At 39.1% G+C, this 26,431-nt stretch overlaps 1 protein-coding gene across 4 annotated transcripts in view; it reads left to right on the top strand.

The window, feature by feature from the left end:
• apbb2b (amyloid beta (A4) precursor protein-binding, family B, member 2b) overlaps positions 1–25,170 on the top strand; it is a 149,181-nt gene extending 124,011 nt beyond the window's left edge. For 2 of the 4 annotated variants that reach the window (XM_061916319.1, XM_061916328.1), the window contains exons 13-17: positions 2,174–2,288; positions 7,154–7,241; positions 13,304–13,560; positions 19,717–19,896; positions 23,730–25,169. In XM_061916319.1, coding sequence (XP_061772303.1) covers positions 2,174–2,288; positions 7,154–7,241; positions 13,304–13,560; positions 19,717–19,896; positions 23,730–23,900 — 811 coding nt within the window. In that variant the 3' untranslated portion in view covers positions 23,901–25,169. Of the gene's footprint in view, positions 1–2,173; positions 2,289–7,153; positions 7,242–13,303; positions 13,561–19,716; positions 19,897–23,729 lie in introns of all 4 variants that reach the window. The other 2 variants (XM_061916344.1, XM_061916334.1) reach the window with 2 other exon arrangements.
• The last annotated feature ends 1,261 nt before the right edge of the window (positions 25,171–26,431 follow it).

Below are 26,431 nucleotides of genomic sequence, written 5' to 3' on the forward strand. Positions count from 1 at the left end.
AATTTGATGGCAGTCACACATAAGAGATAGGTGTAGACTGCAATATGATGGCAATCACACACAAGAGATAGGTGTAGACTGCAATATGATGGCAGTCACACATAAGAGATAGGTGTAGACTGCAATATGATGGCAGTCACACATAAGAGATACATGCAGACTGCTATATGATGGCAGTCACATATAAGAGATACGTGTAGACTGCAATATGATGGCAGTCACACATAAGAGATACATGTAGACTGCAATATGATGGCAGTCACACGTAAGAGATACGTGTAGACTGCAATATGATGGCAGTCACACATAAGAGATACATGTAGACTGCAATATGATGGCAGTCACACATAAGAGATACGTGTAGACTGCAATATGATGGCAATCACACATAAGAGATACATGCAGACTGCAATATGATGGTAGTCACACATAAGAGATACATGTAGACTGCAATATGATGGTAGTCACACATAAGAGATACATGTAGACTGCAATATGATGGCAGTCACACATAAGAGATACATGCAGACTGCAATATGATGGTAGTCACACATAAGAGATACATGTAGACTGCAATATGATGGCAGTCACACATAAGAGATACGTGTAGACTGCAATATGATGGCAGTCACACATAAGAGATACGTGTAGACTGCAATATGATGGCAATCACACATAAGAGATACATGCAGACTGCAATATGATGGTAGTCACACATAAGAGATACATGTAGACTGCAATATGATGGCAGTCACACATAAGAGATACGTGTAGACTGCAATATGATGGCAGTCACACATAAGAGATACATGTAGACTGCAATATGATGGCAGTCACACATAAGAGATACGTGTAGACTGCAATATGATGGCAATCACACATAAGAGATACATGCAGACTGCAATATGATGGTAGTCACACATAAGAGATACATGTAGACTGCAATATGATGGTAGTCACACATAAGAGATACATGTAGACTGCAATATGATGGCAGTCACACATAAGAGATACATGTAGACTGCAATATGATGGCAGTCACACATAAGAGATACGTGTAGACTGCAATATGATGGCAGTCACACATAAGAGATACATGTAGACTGCAATATGATGGCAGTCACACATAAGAGATACGTGTAGACTGCAATATGATGGCAGTCACACATAAGAGATACGTGTAGACTGCAATATGATGGCAGTCACACATAAGAGATACGTGTAGACTGTAATATGATGGCAGTCACACATAAGAGATAGGTGTAGACTGCAATATGATGGCAGTCACACATAAGAGATACATGCAGACTGCTATATGATGGCAGTCGCACATAAGAGATACGTGTAGACTGTAATTTGATGGCAGTCACACATAAGAGATAGGTGTAGACTGCAATATGATGGCAATCACACATAAGAGATAGGTGTAGACTGCAATATGATGGCAGTCACACATAAGAGATAGGTGTAGACTGCAATATGATGGCAGTCACACATAAGAGATACATGCAGACTGCTATATGATGGCAGTCACATATAAGAGATACGTGTAGACTGCAATATGATGGCAGTCACACATAAGAGATACATGTAGACTGCAATATGATGGCAGTCACACGTAAGAGATACGTGTAGACTGCAATATGATGGCAGTCACACATAAGAGATACATGTAGACTGCAATATGATGGCAGTCACACATAAGAGATACGTGTAGACTGCAATATGATGGCAATCACACATAAGAGATACATGCAGACTGCAATATGATGGTAGTCACACATAAGAGATACATGTAGACTGCAATATGATGGTAGTCACACATAAGAGATACATGTAGACTGCTATATGATGGCAGTCACACATAAGAGATACGTGTAGACTGCAATATGATGGCAGTCACACATAAGAGATACATGTAGACTGCAATATGATGGCAGTCACACATAAGAGATACGTGTAGACTGCAATATGATGGCAGTCACACATAAGAGATACATGTAGACTGCAATATGATGGCAGTCACACATAAGAGATAGGTGTAGACTGCAATATGATGGCAGTCACACAAAAGAGATACGTGTAGACTTTCCAACTGTTCTTCTTTAGTGTTGCACAACTCAAGGTCAGCAGCAATTTTGGAGTTTATTTTTGTTTTTGTTTCTCCTCACAGGGATTTTGCCTACGTGGCGCGGGATAAAAACACCCGGATCCTGAAATGCCACGTGTTCCGCTGTGACACGCCGGCCAAAGCCATCGCCACCAGCCTCCATGAGATCTGCTCCCGGGTAAGCCAAGGCGTCTCGCTACCTCTCTGTCAGATTAATTGTATCTAAGTTACCACAAAACTTTTTGTGTCCATGAGTTCCCGGCGAGAGGACAAAAGCGGTCTTTAATCCTACCAAGCAGAAGGCTTGCAAAACTCCACTGTGTAGGATGGGAAGCGACAGGAAGGTGTTCTGTTTCTTTCATGTATTGTAATCAACAGAAAGATATTGTTTTACGAACCTCTTTCTTGAACTCTTTTTTCTTTGAACTGTCTTAATCAAAGGCGACGGATGTTTACGACCCCCGTCCCTTAGAAGCAGCTGTTGCCATGTATTCAGGGAGAGTCCAAATAAAAGAGAAGGTGTACAATCTTTCGCCAGAGCGCGCTGGAGACTGCACAAGAGTACAGGCCAGACGTCTCTCCTCAATTGAGCCAAATTTAATTCTGTCTCTGTTTAATTCCTTGCTCCTTGTCTTGTTTAATAGATGTCATCGGTGTTTAACATGACACTCTGTTCTGTGTCAATAGTCATAAAAATGACTTGTTACAAAATGACTTTATACAGCGTTTCAGCACACATTCTCACCATTAAACAAAAAGTTTTACTGCAGTATCTTCTCAGGAAACTATACTCTACACTTTGTTGGTATTATGTAGCAGTGCGGTTTTACTAGATAGTAAAAATGAGTCATTATTGTCTGAATAGCTGCAACACAAGCTGCCCTTTGAGAAACTGGGCTGCATGGCAGTCGCTAGTAAATCTAGACTGCGATAGCCTGACTACTGTAAGTGGTTTATCCCTTAAGGCAGTGTTTTTCAACCACTGTGCCGTAAGATACAGTCTGCTGTGCCGTGGGAGACTATGTCATTTCACTTATGTGGGATAAAAATATTTTTTGCAAACCAGTAGTTATATTTCGCAAATAATGTGCCCGTTGTTGAGCGTCGGTGCTGTCTAGAGCTCGGCAGAGTAACCGTGTTGTTCTCCTCAATACCAGTAGGTGGCAGCGAGTGGCTAGTGTCGTAGATGTAGATGTCGGGAACGTGGTTTGTCGTGATCACAATATGCGGACGAAAGCGTAAACCAAAAATAAACAAAAAGCGAGTGTCTGGTTCAAACCCCGATGACATTTATTAATCAGACAAGAAGCAAGGAATTAAACAGAGACAGGAGTCAGGTTCAAACCCAGATGATAGCTATTAAACAGACAAGAAGCAAGAAATTAAACAGAGACAGGAGTCAGGTTTAAACCCAGATGATAGCTACTAAACAGACAAGAAGCAAGGAATTAAACAGAGACAGGAGTCAGGTTCAAACCCAGATGACACCTACTAAACAGACAAGAAGCAAGGAATTAAACAGAGACAGGAGTCAGGTTCAAACCCAGATGACACCTACTAAACAGACAAGAAGCAAGGAATTAAACAGAGACAGGAGTCAGGTTCAAACCCAGATGATAGCTATTAAACAGACAAGAAGCAAGAAATTAAACAGAGACAGGAGTCAGGTTTAAACCCAGATGATAGCTACTAAACAGACAAGAAGCAAGGAATCAAACAGAGACAGGAGTCAGGTTCAAACCCCGATGATAGCTATTAAACAGACAAGAAGCAAGGAATTAAACAGAGACAGGAGTCAGGTTCAAACCCCGATGATAGCTATTAAACAGACAAGAAACAAGGAATCAAACAGAGACAGGAGTCAGGTTCAAACCCCGATGATAGCTATTAAACAGACAAGAAGCAAGGAATTAAACAGAGACAGGAGTCAGGTTCAAACCCCAATGGTAGCTACTACACAGACAAGAAGCAAGGAATTAAACAGAGACAGGACTCAGGTTCAAACCCCGATGATAGCTACTACACAGACAAGAAGCAAGGAATTAAACAGAGACAGGAGTCAGGTTCAAACCCCGATGATAGCTACTAAACAGACAAGAAGCAAGGAATTAAACAGAGACAGGAGTCAATTTAGCTCAATGAGAAGAGTGCGTACACAGGGGAGTTTTACAAGCCTTTTGCTGGGTAAGATCGAAGACAGTTTTTGTCTCCTCGCCGGGAACTCATGGCAACACAAAGTTTTGTAATAACTTAGATACAATTATTAAGAAAAGGCATTGAAGCTTTGGGAAGGCTATGCAAAAACAAAACTAAAACTGATCTGGCTGCAAAGTAAACAAAAACAGAATGCTGGACGACGGCAAAGACTTACTGTGGAGCAGAGACGAAGTCCACAAAGTAGATCCGAACATGACATGACAATCGACAATGTCCACACATTTATTTATATTTTCTGCTGGTGGTTTGCCTTTGCATTTTTATCAATGAAAACAATGCGCCTTGGCTCAAAAAAGGTTGAGAAACACTGCTTTAAGCAAATACTGATCGATAAAATTTAAGGGTGTACTCGAATTCTATGAGAAAATAGGGGCCTGATCTGCTAAGATCCAAATAGCGTGTGCAAACTTTGAAATCAGCTGCTCCTGTTGTGACTGGTAGCAGACTGAGGCTGTAGCGACGCACATTATGTTCTTTATTGGCAATTATCCACTCAACGGATAAAATAACAAAATGGTAAGATTCAAAGACTTAGGTCAACATGACCATCATGTTTGTAGTTAGAGATCCCTGCAGCGTTTGCATTTGGTTGACGCCACGATGTGCACCCTGAACTCCATTGTAAAAAATGTTTGTTTCTACATTTGTATTTAATTTTATCCTTAAATCTAACATTGGTGAACTTTTAATTCGGCTATTGCGGTGTCACTTTGTTGAACGTTTTGTTTAAAGCCATCTATCCATTTTCTACCGCTTGTCCCTCTTATCATTTTAATATTCGAATGACAATAAATGAATGTGTTGTGCTTTTCCAAATGTCTTTTGATGGCAAACTGTCAACATGAGAGTCCTAAACAGGAAGTGCTTAAAGTTGAATGTCTTTGTAAAAACGCTGAGACAAAGTCTTAAGTTCATTGTGTTCTTTATACTGGCTTTGGAAACTGCACCATTTCTTTTCCTACGAAAGTGTTTTGCCAAGAGGATTATTTTGTAATGTGTACACTTTCAGAATGGGCTTCTTCTATTTTTGGCCAAAGTAAAACAATCTGAAGTTGTCTTTATTTTTAAGTTATGATGCCATGATTTTTCTCCATGTGGCCCCTGAACTTTGACACCCCAGGTCTAGAGTCATGATGTCATACAGTATATGTACACTATATTGCCAAAAGTATTCAGCCACCTGCCTTGACTCACATATGAAGTTGAAGTGCCATCCCATTCCTAACCCATAGGGTTCAATATGACCTTTTGCAGCTATTACAGCTTCAACTCTTCTGGGAAGGCTGTCCACAAGGTTGCAGGGAGTGTTTATAGCAATTTTTTCCAAAAGCGCATCGGTGAGGTCGCACAGAAGGCCTGGCTCTCAGTCTCCGTTCTAATTCATCCCGAAGGTGTTCTATGTGATTCAGGTCAGGACTCTGTGCAGGCCAGTCAAGTTCCCCCACACCAGACTCTGTCATCCATGTCTTTATGGACCTTGCTTTGTGCACTGGTGCAGAGTCCTGTTGGAAGAGCTCCAAACTGTTCCCACAAGGTTGGGAGCATGGAATACTCTAGAATGTTTTGGTATCCTGGAGCATTCACAAAGTTCCTTTCACTGGAACTAAGGGGCCAAGCCCAATAATTGAAAGACAACCCCACACCATGATTCCTCCATGTGATTAGGACACTCGATTCTGATCATTTGGATGGGTGGCCAAATACTTTTGGCAATATAGTGTATCTGGCAGACACAAGCACAAAATATTTTCTTTCATTTTGGCAGGGATCGCATCTTTCAGCCATTTGTGTGCAATAATGCGCAAACATTTACAACACGCTAATAAATGGACGCTTAGCAACGCTCGCAAAACAGTTTCGGTCTTGATCGATCACATTACGAGCGCTAAATATTTATATTTGCATCTTCTCTTACTATTGTAATATCGTATTTCCTTGAATTTCCGCCGGGTCAAACTCGTTTCGCCAAATAATTAGCATATGCCTAGAATTTCCACCGGGTCAAACTCGTCACGTCACGAGTGACACTTCACCTGTCATCATTTTCAAAATGGAGGAGGCTGATTTCAATCATTTGAAATCGCATAAATGGAAGAAGATTAAGAGCTATTCAGTAGGATTTAAGGTCCAAGCTATTGAATATGCTAAAAAGAACATTAAGCAGCTATGTTTTATTAATATACCGTAGCTGCGTGTGTCAAATATGAGTCAATAAATGACTCCCGCCTCCTGGTGGTAGAGGGCGCTAGTGATCCTTCTTGCGACTACTCGGCTGCAGAAGAAGTGACAACAAGCAGCAAGAGTGTGTTTAGTTTTTCCTCTCGCTTGCACTTTTAACATGGAGGATTACATATCTAAAATAAAACAGTTTTCTAAACTGGACTTTCAATGGAAGCAGGAGGTAATAAAGGAAGATCTCCATGGAGACAGAGAGACTTTTAAAACTGAAGAAAGATAAGGAAGACTTCTATAAACAAGTTATCGATGCTTTTGATCAGAAGGAACTGCACATGGACTTCATTTATAAGTAAAGGTAAGACCATAATAACGTTTTTTTTTATTAAATGTGCTTTTCAGGATGGTATCCTTACATCACACTCAAATTTATAAGCGCAGGCCTAAATTTACCGCATGCCTTTGGTAAGTGCAGGAGTGAGAAGAGGTTTTAAATTAATTAGCACCCCGGCGGCAATTCGAGGAAATACAGTATTCATGATATATTCTTTGAACAGACACAAACGGAGTAGATCATGTTTTAAATACACCAATAATGCATCAATATTTATTCTTAATGAGTCCAATTCCTCTTCCTCTTCCTCTTTCCAGATCATGACGGAACGAAAGAATGCCAAAGCCATGGCGGGAGGATCTCTGCAGGACAGGATGCAGGCGGGACTAGACCTCCCTCTGCAAGGTAGCGTCTTCACTCCCCCTCAGCGAGTCAAGCTAAGAAGTATGGCTGACTTTTGTTTACCTGGAGCGACATCTTTAGTGCAGTTTTGGGTTATAAGTAGTGATTTGACCCATATTTCATATTTATGCATTATTATTAAATGTGACGCATAAGTAAAGGAGGCTTCTTTGGGAGTTTGAGCAACCTTTCACGATTATTCATTGTTTTCAAACAGTGTCAGTAACAAGGCAGTAAAACGGCTGGTCAGACAAAACAGAAGTCATAGTCATGCACCCACTAGCTGAGCAAGCTAGCTCCCCAGTCAGCTAAACAGACTCTATGACTCCACGCTGACGTTTTGGGGAATTTACTGAGGAATTTGCGAAACAGAAACAATATAATAAAGAATGTTATTGTAATGCTAACGACACTAGCTTGATTACATTCCGATTGCATGTACAAATATGCGCGAAAACACTCCTACTGACATCACACATGGGACTCTTTGGTAAGTCAGAATAGTTTTAGTTATATTGTAAAACTTACAAGCGTAACCTGGAGTGACGAATGAAGAATCCACACCAGTAGAAACGTTATGGATGGCTAGAAGACAGAAAGGCCACTTCTACTTTGGTTGAAAGCTAAGTCCAAACAGAAGGGCAGCCAACTCGTCCAAAAGATGGCGCCATACCACAAACAATAAAAGACCTACTGTGAATTCAGACAAATCCATAAATTAGCCTCACCGTTTTATAAGTCGCAGGTTTCAAAGCGTGGGGGAAAAAAGTAGAGCACCTTGAATGTGTTCTGCTGTAGATTACAGTCCTCAGTTGGGAGTTTGTTGGTATCGCCATCACCTGGTCACTACAACACAACCACGACATGGAAATGTATGGACTGGACTCTCACTATTATGTTAGATCCACTATGGACTGGACTCTCACACTATTATGTTGGATCCACTATGGACTGGACTCTCACTATTATGTTAGATCCACTATGGACTGGACTCTCACTATTATGTTAGATCCACTATGGACTGGACTCTCACTATTATGTTAGATCCACTATGGACTGGACTCTCACACTATTATGTTGGATCCACTATGGACTGGACTCTCACTATTATGTTAGATCCACTATGGACTGGACTCTCACTATTATGTTGGATCCACTATGGACTGGACTCTCACTATTATGTTAGATCCACTATGGACTGGACTCTAACACTATTATGTCAGATCCACTATGGACTGGACTCTCACTATTATGTTGGATCCACTATGGACTGGACTCTCACTATTATGTTAGATCCACTATGGACTGGACTCTCACTATTATGTTAGATCCACTATGGACTGGACTCTCACTATTATGTTAGATCCACTATGGACTGGACTCTAACACTATTATGTTAGATCCACTATGGACTGGACTCTCACTATTATGTTAGATCCACTATGGACTGGACTCTCACTATTATGTCAGATCCACTATGGACTGGACTCTCACTATTATGTTAGATCCACTATGGACTGGACTCTCGCTATTATGTTAGATCCACTATGGACTGGACTCTCACTATTATGTTGGATCCACTATGGACTGGACTCTCACTATTATGTTAGATCCACTATGGACTGGACTCTAACACTATTATGTTAGATCCACTATGGACTGGACTCTAACACTATTATGTTAGATCCACTATGGACTGGACTCTCACTATTATATTAGATCCACTATGGACTGGACTCTCACTATTATGTTAGATCCACTATGGACTGGACTCTCACTATTATGTTAGATCCACTATGGACTGGACTCTAACACTATTATGTTAGATCCACTATGGACTGGACTCTCACTATTATGTTAGATCCACTATGGACTGGACTCTCACTATTATGTTAGATCCACTATGGACTGGACTCTCACTATTATGTTAGATCCACTATGGACTGGACTTTCGCTATTATGTTAGATCCACTATGGACTGGACTCTCACTATTATGTTAGATCCACTATGGACTGGACTCTCACTATTATGTTGGATCCACTATGGACTGGACTCTCACTATTATGTTGGATCCACTATGGACTGGACTCTAACACTATTATGTTAGATCCACTATGGACTGGACTCTCACTATTATGTTAGATCCACTATGGACTGGACTCTCACTATTATGTTAGATCCACTATGGACTGGACTCTCACTATTATGTTAGATCCACTATGGACTGGACTCTCACTATTATGTTAGATCCACTATGGACTGGACTCTCACTATTATGTTAGATCCACTATGGACTGGACTCTCACTATTATGTTAGATCCACTATGGACTGGACTCTCACTATTATGTTAGATCCACTATGGACTGGACTCTCACTATTATGTTGGATCCACTATGGACTGGACTTTCACTATTATGTTAGATCCACTGTGGACTGGACTCTCACATTATTATGTTAGATCCACTATGGACTGGACTCTCACTATTATGTTAGATCCACTATGGACTGGACTCTCACTATTATGTTAGATCCACTATGGACTGGACTCTCACTATTATGTTAGATCCACTATGGACTGGACTCTCACTATTATGTTAGATCCACTATGGACTGGACTCTCACACTATTATGTTAGATCCACTATGGACTGGACTCTCACTATTATGTTAGATCCACTATGGACTGGACTCTCACTATTATGTTAGATCCACTATGGACTGGACTCTCACTATTATGTTAGATCCACTATGGACTGGACTCTCACGATTATGTTAGATCCACTATGGACTGGACTCTCACACTATTATGTTAGATCCACTATGGACTGGACTCTCACACTATTATGTTAGATCCACTATGGACTGGACTCTCACTATTATGTTAGATCCACTATGGACTGGACTCTCACTATTATGTTAGATCCACTATGGACTGGACTTTCGCTATTATGTTAGATCCACTATGGACTGGACTCTCACACTATTATGTTAGATCCACTATGGACTGGACTTTCGCTATTATGTTAGATCCACTATGGACTGGACTCTCACTATTATGTTAGATCCACTATGGACTGGACTCTCACTATTATGTTAGATCCACTATGGACTGGACTCTCTCACTATTATGTTAGATCCACTATGGACTGGACTCTCTCACTATTATGTTAGATCCACTATGGACTGGACTCTCACTATTATGTTAGATCCACTATGGACTGGACTCTAACACTATTATGTTAGATCCACTATGGACTGGACTCTAACACTATTATGTTAGATCCACTATGGACTGGACTCTCACTATTATGTTAGATCCACTATGGACTGGACTCTCACTATTATGTTAGATCCACTATGGACTGGACTCTCACTATTATGTTAGATCCACTATGGACTGGACTCTAACACTATTATGTTAGATCCACTATGGACTGGACTCTCACTATTATGTTAGATCCACTATGTACTGGACTCTCACTATTATGTTAGATCCACTATGGACTGGACTCTCACTATTATGTTAGATCCACTATGGACTGGACTTTCGCTATTATGTTAGATCCACTATGGACTGGACTCTCACACTATTATGTTAGATCCACTATGGACTGGACTTTCGCTATTATGTTAGATCCACTATGGACTGGACTCTCACACTATTATGTTAGATCCACTACGGACTGGACTCTCACACTATTATGTTAGATCCACAATGGACTGGACTCTCACTATTATGTTAGATCCACTATGGACTGGACTTTCGCTATTATGTTAGATCCACTATGGACTGGACTCTCACACTATTATGTTAGATCCACTATGGACTGGACTTTCGCTATTATGTTAGATCCACTATGGACTGGACTCTCACACTATTATGTTAGATCCACTATGGACTGGACTTTCGCTATTATGTTAGATGCACTATGGACTGGACTCTCACACTATTATGTTAGATCCACTATGGACTGGACTCACACTATTATGTTAGATCCACTATGGACTGGACTCTCACTATTATGTTAGATCCACTATGGACTGGACTCTCACTATTATGTTAGATCCACTATGGACTGGACTCTCACTATTATGTTAGATCCACTATGGACTGGACTCTAACACTATTATGTTAGATCCACTATGGACTGGACTCTAACACTATTATGTTAGATCCACTATGGACTGGACTTTCGCTATTATGTTAGATCCACTATGGACTGGACTCTCACACTATTATGTTAGATCCACTATGGACTGGACTCTCACACTATTATGTTAGATCCACAATGGACTGGACTCTCACTATTATGTTAGATCCACTATGGACTGGACTTTCGCTATTATGTTAGATCCACTATGGACTGGACTCTCACACTATTATGTTAGATCCACTATGGACTGGACTTTCGCTATTATGTTAGATCCACTATGGACTGGACTCTCAATATTATGTTGGATCCACTATGGACTGGACTCTCACTATTATGTTAGATCCACTATGGACTAGACTCTCTCACTATTATGTTAGATCCACTATGGACTGGACTCTCACACTATTATGTTAGATCCACTATGGACTGGACTCTCACTATTATGTTAGATCCACTATGGACTGGACTCTCACTATTATGTTAGATCCACAATGGACTGGACTCTCTCACTATTATGTTAGATCCACTATGGACTGGACTCTCACTATTATGTTAGATCCACTATGGACTGGACTCTCACTATTATGCTAGATCCACTATGGACTGGACTCTAACACTACTATGTTAGATCCACTATGGACTGGACTCTCACACTATTATGTTAGATCCACTATGGACTGGACTCTCACTATTATGTTAGATCCACTATGGACTGGACTCTCACTATTATGTTAGATCCACTATGGACTGGAGTCTCTCTATTATGTTAGATCCACTATGGACTGGACTCTCACTATTATTTTAGATCCACTATGGACTGGACTTTCGCTATTATGTTAGATCCACTATGGACTGGACTCTCACACTATTATGTTAGATCCACTATGGACTGGACTCTCACACTATTATGTTAGATCCACAATGGACTGGACTCTCACTATTATGTTAGATCCACTATGGACTGGACTTTCGCTATTATGTTAGATCCACTATGGACTGGACTCTCACTATTATGTTAGATCCACTATGGACTGGACTTTCGCTATTATGTTAGATCCACTATGGACTGGACTCTCACACTATTATGTTAGATCCACTATGGACTGGACTCTCACTATTATGTTGGATCCACTATGGACTGGACTCTCACTATTATGTTAGATCCACTATGGACTGGACTCACACTATTATGTTAGATCCACTATGGACTGGACTCTCACTATTATGTTAGATCCACTATGGACTGGACTCTCACTATTATGTTAGATCCACTATGGACTGGACTCTCACACTATTATGTTAGATCAACATCTGCGGTCCTCTCCAAGGGTTCTCATTGTCCCATTGGGTTGAGTTTTTCCTTGCCCTGATGTGGGATTACAGTGGATGTCAGGTGTAGATCCACCCACAACATTTGTTTACATTGTGACGGCGGTGAGCTACTGTATCCTCCTACGGTGTGTAGTGAAGCATGTATAGCTATTCCTCCTCCTCCAGTGATAATGATACTTGTAAGAAACTTCCTTTGTCGCCATGGATGCAAGGATTAGTGATTTAGAAGTTGCCATGTCTTAAAGCAGCTCTTCCTGAGGGTGTTTCAGTGTTATAACTTCACCTTTTTCTTGACTTTTTACACCAAAATGCGTCCATCTTCCCTTTTCTGTCTACACACTGTGTCTGTTTGTAAGTACTCAGTGCATGTGTGCTGCCGAACATGCTCCTCTGCTTGTAAAACCAGTAATGTCATCACGTGAGGACGTGTTATCATGTCCGTTAAAAAAAAAGGAGGTGCTGGGACCGGTACTTTTTTAGAGGCGGTATAGTACAGAATATGTTTCATTAGTATGGCGGTACTATACTAGTACCAGTACAATCCTAATGTAAACAAAGGGGACTTGTTGTTTTGGCAGAATTCCCCACGCCAAAGACGGAGCTGGTTCAGAGGTTCCAGGTGCTGTACCTGGGCATGATGCCGGTGGCCCGGCCTTTAGGTAAGCACCACAAAGAGAGACCACCACCTGGAGGAGGTAACCACAGGTCTACCCCGCCAGGCATGGACATCCTGAACGGAGCCATCGACAGCTTAGTCAGTTCTTCCATGAGAGAGGACTGGACCCCCGTGGCCCTCAATGTGGCCGACGCCACCGTCACCATCAGCAAGGACCAGGTCAGTCACATCTCATTGGTCATGTGTGTGAGAAGACCCAAAAACACCACAGACTGTGGCCACACCTGCAGCACACCTGTGCCACACCGGAAAAAATAACACGTTTTATTATTAGAATCAAATGATAGCAGTCATTTCCATGATGCAAATGACTGCCATCAGACTGCTCCCAAACTGTGGAACACTCTCCCTGACCACCTGAGGGCACCACAGACTGGATGCTTTTAAAAAAGGCTTAAAAACCTTCTTTTTAAAATAGCCGTTTTTAGATATATGCATACTAGTTCTAGGTATTAGGCAGTTGTAGTTTTAATATTATTTGTAGCACATTGTGGTTGTTTACTAAATGTAAAGTTCTTTTTACAAATAAAATCTATTATTATTATTATTATTATTATGGGATCATGCTGTAACTTTCTGTTTGTAAAATATATATACTTTATTAGTATTTCTTTAATATAATAACAACACTTGAAGGTAATATTGGCCTCTCTCTCTTTTCAAACCTTTGTTTTAAAAGAGAGAGTCTGTGGAACGCTCTCCCTGACCACCTGAGGGCACCACAGACTGTGGATGCTTTTAAAAAAGGCTTAAAAACCTTCTTTTCGAAATAGCCGTTTTTAGATATATGCATACTAGTTCTAGGTATTAGGCGGTTGTAGTTTTAATATTATTTGTAGCACATTGTGGTTGTTTACTAAATGTAAAGTTCTTTTTACAAATAAAATCTATTATTATTATTATTATTATTATTATGGGATCATGCTGTAACTTTCTGTTTGTAAAATATATATATTTTATTAGTATTTCTTTAATATACTAACAACACTTGAAGGTAACATTGGCCTCTCTCACTTTTCAAACCTTTGTTTTAAAAGAGAGAGTCTGTGGAACGCTCTCCCTGACCACCTGAGGGCACCACAGACTGTGGATGCTTTTAAAAAAGGCTTAAAAACCTTCTTTTTGAAATAGCCGTTTTTAGATATATGCATACTAGTTCTAGGTATTAGGCGGTTCTAGTTTTAATGTTATTTTTTTCTTTTAATTATTATTATTTTTTTAATAAACCGTAGCACATTGTGGTTGTTTACTCAATGTAAAGTTCTTTTTACAAATAAAATCTATTATTATTATTTTTATGGGATCATGCTGTAACTTTCTGTTTGTAAAATATATATATTTTATTAGTATTTCTTTAATATAATAACAACACTTGAAGGTAATATTGGCCTCTCTCTCTTTTCAAACCTTTGTTTTAAAAGAGAGAGTCTGTGGAACGCTCTCCCTGACCACCTGAGGGCACCACAGACTGTGGATGCTTTTAAAAAAGGCTTAAAAACCTTCTTTTCGAAATAGCCGTTTTTAGATATATGCATACTAGTTCTAGGTATTAGGTGGTTCTAGTTTTAATATTATTTGTAGCACATTGTGGTTGTTCACTTAATGTAAAGTTCTTTTTACAAATAAAATCTATTATTATTATTATTATTATGGGATCATGCTGTAACTTTCTGTTTGTAAAATATATATACTTTATTAGTATTTCTTTAATATAATAACAACACTTGAAGGTAACATTGGCCTCTCTCTCTTTTCAAACCTTTGTTTTAAAAGAGAGAGTCTGTGGAACGCTCTCCCTGACCACCTGAGGGCACCACAGACTGTGGATGCTTTTAAAAAAGGCTTAAAAACCCTTCTTTTTAAAATAGCCTTTTTTAGATATATGCATACTAGTTCTAGGTATTAGGTGGTTCTAGTTTTAATATTATTTTTTTCTTTTAATTATTTTTTTTTTTTTTAGTAAACCGTAGCACATTGTGGTTGTTTACTCAATGGAAAGTTCTTTTTACAAATAAAATCTATTATAATTATTATTATGGGATCATGCTGTAACTTTCTGTTTGTAAAATATATATATTTTAATAATATTTCTTTAATATAATAACAACACTTAAAGGTAACATTGGCCTCTCTCTCTTTTAAAACTTTTGTTTTAAAAGAGAGAGTCTGTGGAACACTCTCCCTGACCACCTGAGGGCACCACAGACTGTGGATGCTTTTAAAAAAGGCTTAAAAACCCTTCTTTTTAAAATAGCCTTTTTTAGATATATGCATACTAGTTCTGAGGTATTAGGCTGTTATAGTTTTTTTTTTATTATCATTTTATTTTTTTAATAAACTGTAGCACTTTCAAGTTGTTTACTCAATGTAAAGTGCTTTTTACAAATACAATATATAATTATTATTATTATTATTGCATCATGCTGTAACTTTCTGTTCGTAAAATATATATTTTTATTAGTATTTATTTAATATAATAACAACACTTGACGGTAACATCGCCCTCTCTGTCTTTTAAAACTTTTGCTGTAGTTTCTGGTCTGTACGTCCAGCAAATGACTTTCAGACATCACATTTAGTTGCCATTAAAACATTCACATGTTGCACAATGAGATGTAAGCATGGGATCATGTGTACATTCCTGTAACTATGTTTGTAAAAAATATATATTTTTTATTCGTATTTCTTTAATATACTAACAGCATGTCATGATTAATATTTATAAATTAAGATCCTTAATAAATGACGGTAAAATAGGCACACATTTGATTGGTAATTAATAGTGTAACCACCTGGAATAACACAGTACTTGTTGTGTTGGAGTTCTCCCATTTTTTGGTGTGGCTGTAAACGCATCACTGGCTAAGTGCGCATGTGTTGGTGCAAGTGAGAAAGAGCGAGCGGGTGTTGTTGATATGACAAAGTTGGTTTTGGTCTGACGGCAGAAAATGACCAGTTTTGCTGGATAGAATTTGTTTAACAATGTTTTGGTGATGTGTTTAGAGCGGGTGTTGTTGATATGACAAAATTATTTTTGGTCTGACGGCAGAAAATGACCAATTTTGCTGGATAGAAATTGTTAAACAATGTTTTGGTGATGTGTTTAGAGCGGGTGTTGTTGATATGACAAAGTTGATTTTGGTCTGACGGCAGAAAATGACCAATTTTGCTGGATAGAATTTGTTTAACAATGTTTTGGTGATGTGTTTTGAGCGGGTGTTATTGATACAAAGTTGATTTTGGTCTGACGGCGGAAAATGACCAGTTTTGCTGGATAGAAACTGTTTGACAATGTTTTGGTGATGTGTTTAGAGCGGGTGTTGTTGATATGACAAAGTTGGTTTTGGTCTGACTGCAGAAAATGACCAATTTTGCTGGATAGAAATTGTTTAACAATGTTTTGGTGATGTGTTTAGAGCGGGTGTTGTTAATATGACAAAGTTGGTTTAGGTCTGACGGCAGAAAATGACCAATTTTGCTGGATAGAAATTGTTTAACGATGTTTTGGTGATGTGTTTAGAGCGGGTGTTGTTGATATGACAAAGTTGGTTTTGGTCTGATGGCAGAAAATGACCAGTTTTGCTGGATAGAAATTGTTTAACGATGTTTTGGTGATGTGTTTAGAGCGGGTGTTGTTGATATGACAAAATTATTTTTGGTCTGACGGCAGAAAATGACCAATTTTGCTGGATAGAAATTGTTAAACAATGTTTTGGTGATGTGTTTAGAGCGGGTGTTGTTGATATGACAAAGTTGATTTTGGTCTGACGGCAGAAAATGACCAATTTTGCTGGATAGAATTTGTTTAACAATGTTTTGGTGATGTGTTTTGAGCGGGTGTTATTGATACAAAGTTGATTTTGGTCTGACGGCGGAAAATGACCAGTTTTGCTGGATAGAAACTGTTTGACAATGTTTTGGTGATGTGTTTAGAGCGGGTGTTGTTGATATGACAAAGTTGGTTTTGGTCTGACGGCAGAAAATGACCAATTTTGCTGGATAGAAATTGTTTAACAATGTTTTGGGGATGTGTTTAGAGCGGGTGTTGTTGATATGACAAAGTTGGTTTAGGTCTGACGGCAAAAAATGACCAGTTTTGCTGGATAGAAATTGTTAAACAATGTTTTGGTGATGTGTTTAGAGCGGGTGTTGTTAATATGACAAAGTTGGTTTAGGTCTGACGGCAGAAAATGACCAATTTTGCTGGATAGAAATTGTTTAACGATGTTTTGGTGATGTGTTTAGAGCGGGTGTTGTTGATATGACAAAGTTGGTTTTGGTCTGATGGCGGAAAATGACCAGTTTTGCTGGATAGAAACTGTTTGACAATGTTTTGGTGATGTGTTTAGAGCGGGTGTTGTTGATATGACAAAGTTGGTTTTGGTCTGACGGCAGAAAATGACCAATTTTGCTGGATAGAAATTGTTTAACAATGTTTTGGGGATGTGTTTAGAGCGGGTGTTGTTGATATGACAAAGTTGGTTTAGGTCTGACGGCAAAAAATGACCAGTTTTGCTGGATAGAAATTGTTAAACAATGTTTTGGTGATGTGTTTAGAGCGGGTGTTGTTAATATGACAAAGTTGGTTTAGGTCTGACGGCAGAAAATGACCAATTTTGCTGGATAGAAATTGTTTAACGATGTTTTGGTGATGTGTTTAGAGCGGGTGTTGTTGATATGACAAAGTTGGTTTTGGTCTGATGGCGGAAAATGACCAGTTTTGCTGGATAGAAACTGTTTGACAATGTTTTGGTGATGTGTTTAGAGCGGGTGTTGTTGATATGACAAAGTTGGTTTTGGTCTGACGGCAGAAAATGACCAATTTTGCTGGATAGAAATTGTTTAACAATGTTTTGGGGATGTGTTTAGAGCGGGTGTTGTTGATATGACAAAGTTGGTTTAGGTCTGACGGCAAAAAATGACCAGTTTTGCTGGATAGAAATTGTTAAACAATGTTTTGGTGATGTGTTTAGAGCGGGTGTTGATATGACAAAGTTGGTTTAGGTCTGACGGCGGAAAATGACCAGTTTTGCTGGATAGAAATTGTTAAACAATGTTTTGGTGATGTGTTTAGAGCGGGTGTTGTTGATATGACAAAGTTGGTTTAGGTCTGACGGCAGAAAATGACCAGTTTTGCTGGATAGAATTTGTTTAACAATGTTTTGGTGATGTGTTTAGAGCGGGTGTTGTTGATACAAAGTTGTTTTTGGTCTGATGGCAAAAAATGACCAGTTTTGCTGGATAGAAATTGTTAAACAATGTTTTGGTGATGTGTTTAGAGCGGGTGTTGTTGATATGACAAAGTTGGTTTAGGTCTGACCGCAGAAAATGACCAATTTTGCTGGATAGAAATTGTTTAACGATGTTTTGGTGATGTGTTTAAAGCGGGTGTTGTTGATATGACAAAGTTGGTTTAGGTCTGACGGCAGAAAATGACTAATTTTGCTGGATAGAATTTGTTTAACAATGTTTTGGTGATGTGTTTAGAGCGGGTGTTGTTGATACAAAGTTGATTTTGGTCTGACGGTCTAAAATGAACAGTTTTGCTGGATAGAAATTGTTAAACAATGCTTTGGGGATGTGTTTAGAGCGGGTGTTGTTGATATGACAAAGTTGGTTTAGGTCTGACGGCAGAAAGTGACCAATTTTGCTGGATAGAATTTGTTTAACAATGTTTTGGTGATGTGTTTAGAGCGGGTGTTGTTGAGACAAAGTTGATTTTGGTCTGACGGTGGAAAATGACCAATTTTGCTGGATAGAAATTGTTAAACAATGTTTTGGTGATGTGTTTAGAGCGGGTGTTGTTGATATGACAAAGTTGGTTTAGGTCTGACGGCAGAAAATGACCAATTTTGCTGGATAGAAATTGTTTAACGGTGTTTTGGTGATGTGTTTAGAGCGGGTGTTGTTGATATGACAAAGTTGGTTTAGGTCTGACGGCAGAAAAAGACCAGTTTTGCTGGATAGAATTTGTTTAACAATGTTTTGGTGATGTGTTTAGAGCGGGTGTTGTTGATACAAAGTTGATTTTGGTCTGACGGCAAAAAATGACCAGTTTTGCTGGATAGAAATTGTTAAACAATGTTTTGGTGATGTGTTTAGAGCGGGTGTTGTTGATATGACAAAGTTGGTTTAGGTCTGACGGCAGAAAATGAACAATTTTGCTGGATAGAAATGGTTTAACAATGTTTTGGTGATTACTCTCCAAAACAAAAGAAAAGCTGGCGGATTACGTATTGAAGCTTTAAAGCTGGTCCGCTCCAGTGATGCGGTGTATTGGCGCTCCTGATTTATGCGTACCGTCCCAACACGCAGGAGGAAGAGGAAGTGCTGGTGGAGTGTCGCGTGCGCTTCCTGTCCTTCATGGGCGTTGGACACGACGTGCGCACCTTCGCCTTCGTCATGGACGCCGGCGGCCATCGCTTCGACTGCCACGTGTTCTGGTGCGAGCCCAACGCCGGGAGCGTGTCGGAGGCTGTGCAGGCCGCTTGTATGGTGAGTTGTTGGCGTCGAGTTGTTGGCGTCTTAAAGTTCAAGTGCACTCTTTATTAGGGACCGAGGACCCTATTGTATTTCTAAGCTTTTATTATTATTATACCGCCGCCTCTTTGATCTGTAACTTGACCCCCTTAACATGCTTCAAAACTCACCAAATTTAACACACACATCAGGACTGGCGAAAATTGCCATCTAATAAAAATGAAAAATAAAAAAATAATAAAAAATTGCACTCTAGCGCCCCCTAGGAAAAAACATAGACAAAACTGCTTTCAACTTCTGTTAGGAATGTCGTAGAGACATGAAACAAAAACCTCTATGTAGGTCTGACTTAGACCTAGATTTCATACACTGACACCCTTCAGCAAAAATCAACAGGAAGTTGGCAAAAACCCCTTCAAAACAAAAGTTTTAAAAAAAAATTCATTTTTGCCTCTTTGAGCTTTAATTTGTCCCCCTTAAAATGCTTCAAAACTCACCAAACTGGACACACACATCAGGACTGGCAAAATTGCGATCTAAAAAAAAAAAAAAAAAAAACAAACTTAAAATTGCGCTTTAGCGCCCCCTAGGAATAAACACAGACAAAACTAGGAGAAAAAACTGACAAAACTGCTTTCAACTTCCGTTGGGAATGTCGTAGAGACATGAAACAAAAACCTCTATGTAGGTCTGACTTAGACCTAGATTTCATACACTAACATCCTTCAGCAAAAATCAACAGGAAGTTGGCAAAAACCCCTTCAAAACAAAAGTTTCCTAAAAAATTTAATTTTTGCCTCTTTGAGCTGTAATTTGTCCCCCTTAAAATGCTTCAAAACTCACCAAACTGGACACACACATCAGGACTGGCAAAATTGCGATCTAAGAAAAAAAAAAATTTAAAATTGCGCTTTAGCGCCCCCTAGAAATAAAACACAGACAAAACCTGGAGAAAAAACTGACAAAACTGCTTTCAACTTCCGTTGGGAATGTCGTAGAGACATGAAACAAAAACCTCTATGTAAGTCTGACTTAGACCTAGATTTCATACACTGACATCCTTCAGCAAAAATCAACAGGAAGTTGGCAAAAACCCCTTCAAAACAAAAGTTTCCTAAAAAATGTCATTTTTGCCTCTTTGAGCAGTAATTTGTCCCCCTTAAAATGCTTCAAAACTCACCAAACTGGACACACACATCAGGACTGGCAAAATTGCGATGTAATAAAAAAATAAAAATAAAAACTTAAAATTGAGCTTTAGCGACCCCTAGGAATAAACACAGACAAAACTAGGAGTAAAAACTGACAAAACTGCTTTCAACTTCCGTTGGGAATGTCGTAGAGACATGAAACAAAAACTTCTATGTAGGTCTGACTTAGACCTAGATTTCATACACTGACATCCTTCAGCAAAAATCAACAGGAAGTTGGCAAAAACCCCTTCAAAACTAAAGTTTCCTAAAAAAAATTCATTTTTGCCTCTTTGAGCTTTAATTTGACCCCCTTAACATGCTTCAAAACTCACCAAATTTAACACACACATCAGGACTGGCGAAAATTGCTATCTAATAAAAAAATAAAAATAAATAAAAATTGCACTCTAGCGCCCCCTAGGAAAAAACACGGACAAAACTGCTTTCAACTCCCGTTAGGAATGTCGTAGAGACATGAAACAAAAACCTCTATGTAGATCTGACTTAGACCTAGATTTCATACACTGACACCCTTCAGCAAAAATCAACAGGAAGTTGGCAAAAAACCCTTCAAAACAAAAGTTAAAAAAAAAAATTCATTTCTGCCTCTTTGAGCTGTAAGTTGTCCCCCTTAAAATGCTTCAAAACTCTCCAAACTGGACACACACATCAGGACTGGCAAAATTGCGATCTAAAAAAAAAAAAAAAATTAAAATTGCGCTTTAGCGCCCCCTAGGAATAAAACACAGACAAAACCTGGAGAAAAAACTGACAAAACTGCTTTCAACTTCCGTTAGGAATGTCGTAGAGACATGAAACAAAAACCTCTATGTAGGTCTGACTCAGACCTAGATTTCACACACTGACACCCTTTAGCAAAAATCAACAGGAAGTTGGCAAAAACCCCTTCAAAACTAAAGTTTCCTAAAAAATGTCATTTTTGCCTCTTTGATCTGTAATTTGTCCCCCTTAAAATGCTTCAAAACTCTCCAAACTGGACACACACATCAGGACTGGCAAAATTGCGATCTAATAAAAAAAACAAACCCCAAAACTTAAAATTGCGCTTTAGCGCCCCCTAGGAATAAAACACAGACAAAACTGCTTCCAACTCCCGTTAGGAATGTCGTAGGGACATGAAACAAAAACATCTATGTAGGTCTGACTTAGAACTAGATTTCATACACTGACACCCTTCAGCAAAAATCAACAGGAAGTTGGCAAAAACCCCTTCAAAACAAAAGTTTAAAAAAAATTCATTTTTGCCTCTTTGAGCTGTAATTTGTCCCCCTTAGAATGCTTCAAAACTCACCAAACTGGACACACACATCAGGACTGGCAAAATTGCGATCTAAAAAAAAAAAAAACTTAAAATTGCGCTTTAGCGCCCCCTAGGATTTAAACACAGACAAATCTTGGAGAAAAAACTGACAAAACTGCTTTCAACTTCCGTTAGGAATGTCGTAGAGACATGAAACAAAAACCTCTATGTAGGTCTGACTCAGACCTAGATTTCACACACTGACACCCTTTAGCAAAAATCAACAGGAAGTTGGCAAAAACCCCTTCAAAACTAAAGTTTCCTAAAAAATGTCATTTTTGCCTCTTTGATCTGTAATTTGTCCCCCTTAAAATGCTTCAAAACTCTCCAAACTAGACACACACATCAGGACTGGCAAAATTGCGATCTAGTAAAAAAACCAAACCCCAAAACTTAAAATTGCGCTTTAGCGCCCCCTAGGAATAAAACACAGACAAAACTGCTCCTTGTGACGCTTAGCTGGCATTGTGGTGAATGTTCGTAGATCTCAAATGATGCAGTCGGACTTGGACACAGCGTAAAGGTAAGAAAGTATGATTTATTAATACTAACAAAACAGACTAAGAACAGAAACACTTGCACAAGGCACTAAAGACAAAACAAACAGAACTAGCATGGGAGCTAGAAGGAACTTAAGGCACTAGCATGTGAGCCAGGTAATAAACAAGGGAATAGCGTGGAAGCTAACAAGTACAAAAATAGTCTTTTACCACGATCGGGAAACAGCGTCGTCACCTGTTGCATGGAACAGAAACTAGAATGCGAGAGCGAGTAACGAAAAAGGCAGGCTTAAATAAGGAGAGTCATTACGAAGCAGGTGCGCGTAAAAAAACAAGAGGCAGGTGACACTTATATGTAACTATGACAACAGAACAAAACAGGAAGTGCCACCAGGAACTAAGGAAGTCAAATACTAGAACACGATACAAAGACGGAACAAAAACAGAATATGACTTGATCTTAGTGGCGGATCATGACACTCCTAGGAAGAAAACACAGACAAAACTGTGTGTAACTTCCGGTAGGAATGTCGTAGAGACATGAAACAAAAACCTCTATGTAGGTCTCACTTAGACCTACAATTAATTAATTGACATCCTACAGCAAAAATTAACAGGAAGTTGGCAATTACCCCTTCTAAACAAAAGTTTTGTAAAAATCCGTCACCTTTTTTCAAACATTATCTCCTCTGGGCGCGTTTGTTGTGTCAGCTTCAAACTCGCACAGAAATAAGAGATTGAACCCTTCTGATTAAAAGTTGAGAAAAGTGGTCGTCAACACGTGCTAACTGTTAGTAACGCCGTGATTCACATCCCGTGTGTTTCCTCCCTCAGCTGCGGTACCAGAAGTGCTTGGTGGCGCGGCCCCCCTCCCAGAAGGCGTGCGGCTCGTCGCCGCCGGGCGACTCGGTGTCCCGCCGGGTGTCGACCAGCGTCAAGCGAGGCGTCCTGTCCCTCATCGACACCCTCAAGCAGAAGAGGCCCGTCACGGAGTTGCCGCAGTAAACCGCCAGGCTTCAAATGCGCCCCCCCCCCAGCCCCTCCTCCTCCCACACTCGCCATGGTAACTCCCCGCATCGCCGTTACCGTGGACTCCTGTAACCATGGAAACACGCAAGGTTCGGGGACGCCTACGATCTTCCAGACTTGACCCAGTGGGCGAGCGTCCATCATGCCCCTCCCCCGTAGGAGCACGAGCGTGCGTCGCCGCCCCCTTTTTGCACGTGCCGCAGCATGATGGCGCACGCTTGGCCACACCCCCAACCCCCCCACGCTTTGATGAAGAGACCGTAGAGTGAAGGAAGGGTGAGTGGTCCTGCATGAAACGTTCCAAACAATACCCCGCTGCTAGTCAAGCTTTACCTGCCTCGCCAATGCGCCGTTTTTCTGTGAAGACGACGAGGAGGGAGGAGGGAGGATGGAGGGGCCCCGGGCCTCCAAGGCACTGTGACACCTGGTGATTGGTGGGACAGGAAGTAGAGTTTGACCACCCGCCTTATGTCCACATGAACGCGGTAGTCTTCAAATCTAACGTCTTCCATACTTTTCTTTTGGTCCACCAGGAGGATCAAAGGTCAAATGTGCCTTTTTACACACATTCTTTTTATTTGCAGTCTGACAAACATTTGCGTTCATCAATAGAATAGAAAGTACTTTATTGATTCTTGGGGGAAATTCAGCACCACAGTTGAATGTATCAGAGCTATTTATCCATATGGAATGGAGGTAATTCTGGAACTGGCACCTATCCATTTTCTACCGCTTGTCCCTCTCGGGGTGGTGGGAGAACGGCCACCCAATATTATTCCAAAACAAAGTATTGATAGTGAAAGGAGAATGGAATGTGGAAAGGTGTGTGGAGCACAAAGATTCACACACACACAAAAAACATTAATTCAACTTTATTTCGTATTTTTATGTCAAATTCCGTTCATTTTGGATCAATTGTGTAGAAAACGTTTGGATAAAAGTAATACTTAAACTTTGAATGAATTTTATTTTATTATTTAGTCTTTTTGACTCGGGGGCTAAAACTATATATATATATATATATATATATATATATATATATATATATATATATACATCCAGGTTTATGTTGTTTATCCGCTATACAGTGTTCAATACCGGGAGCGGAATATACATTAGGTCAGGAAACAACACAGAGGCTATTTCATCCCTACAATCCTGTTTTATAAAAATCCCCTGAAGAGCAGGGAAGCCTGCGAAACAGGCTTGCAGGGGTATGAAATAGCCTCTGTGTTGTTTGCTAACCTAACGTATATGTATATATATATATATATATATATATATATATATATATATATATATATATATATATATATATTTACGTATATATATATATATGTGTATATATATATGTATGTATGTATGTATGTATGTATGTATGTATATATATGTATGTATGTATATATATATATATGTATGTATGTATATGTATGTATGTATGTATATATATGTGTATGTATATATATGTATGTATGTATTTATGTATATATATGTATGTATAAATAAATAAATGATAAATGGGTTGTACTTGTATAGCGCTTTTCTACCTTCAAGGTACTCAAAGCGCTTTGACACTACTTCCACATTTACCCATTCACACACACATTCACACACTGATGGAGGGAGCTGCCATGCAAGGCGCCAACCAGCCATCAGGAGCAAGGGTGAAGTGTCTTGCTCAGGACACAACGGACGTGACGAGGTTGGTACTAGGCGGGATTTGAACCAGGGACCCTCGGGTTGCGCACGGCCACTCTCCCACTGCGCCACGCCGTCCCTATGTATATATATATATGTATGTATGTATATATATGTATGTATATGTATGTATGTATATATATGTATATATATATATAAATATGTGTATATATATGTGTGTATATATATATATGTATGTATGTATGTAGGTATGTATGTATATGTATGTATGTATATGTATGTATGTATATATATGTATGTATGTATATATGTATGTATGTATGTATGTATATATATGTATGTATGTATATATGTATGTATGTATGTATGTATATATAGTATATATGTATGTATATGTGTATGTATGTATGTATATATATATATATATATGTATGTATATATATATATGTATGTATGTATATGTATGTATGTATATGTGTATGTATGTATGTATATATATATGTATGTATGTATATATATGTATGTATGTATGTATGTATATATAGTATATATGTATGTGTATGTATATATGTATGTATATATATTATATGTATGTATATACGTATATGCTTATATAAATATGTATATCATATGTATGTATGTATTGTATGTAAATATTTATATATATGCTAGGAGACACAGAGAGTAACAAGCGGTACAAAATGGATTCGAAAGGACAGATTTAAAAAATAATAACAAAATAAAATAAAAATGTTTTTTTTAATCTTGGAACTTCCCGGGGGCCGTAGTTTGGGGACTCCTGCTTTAGTGCAACACTTTATTACACAGGAATATTCTCCTCTCCACCC

This window comes from Nerophis ophidion, linkage group LG01 (genome assembly GCF_033978795.1).
Source record: "Nerophis ophidion isolate RoL-2023_Sa linkage group LG01, RoL_Noph_v1.0, whole genome shotgun sequence".
NCBI classification, from domain to species: Eukaryota; Metazoa; Chordata; class Actinopteri; order Syngnathiformes; family Syngnathidae; genus Nerophis; species Nerophis ophidion.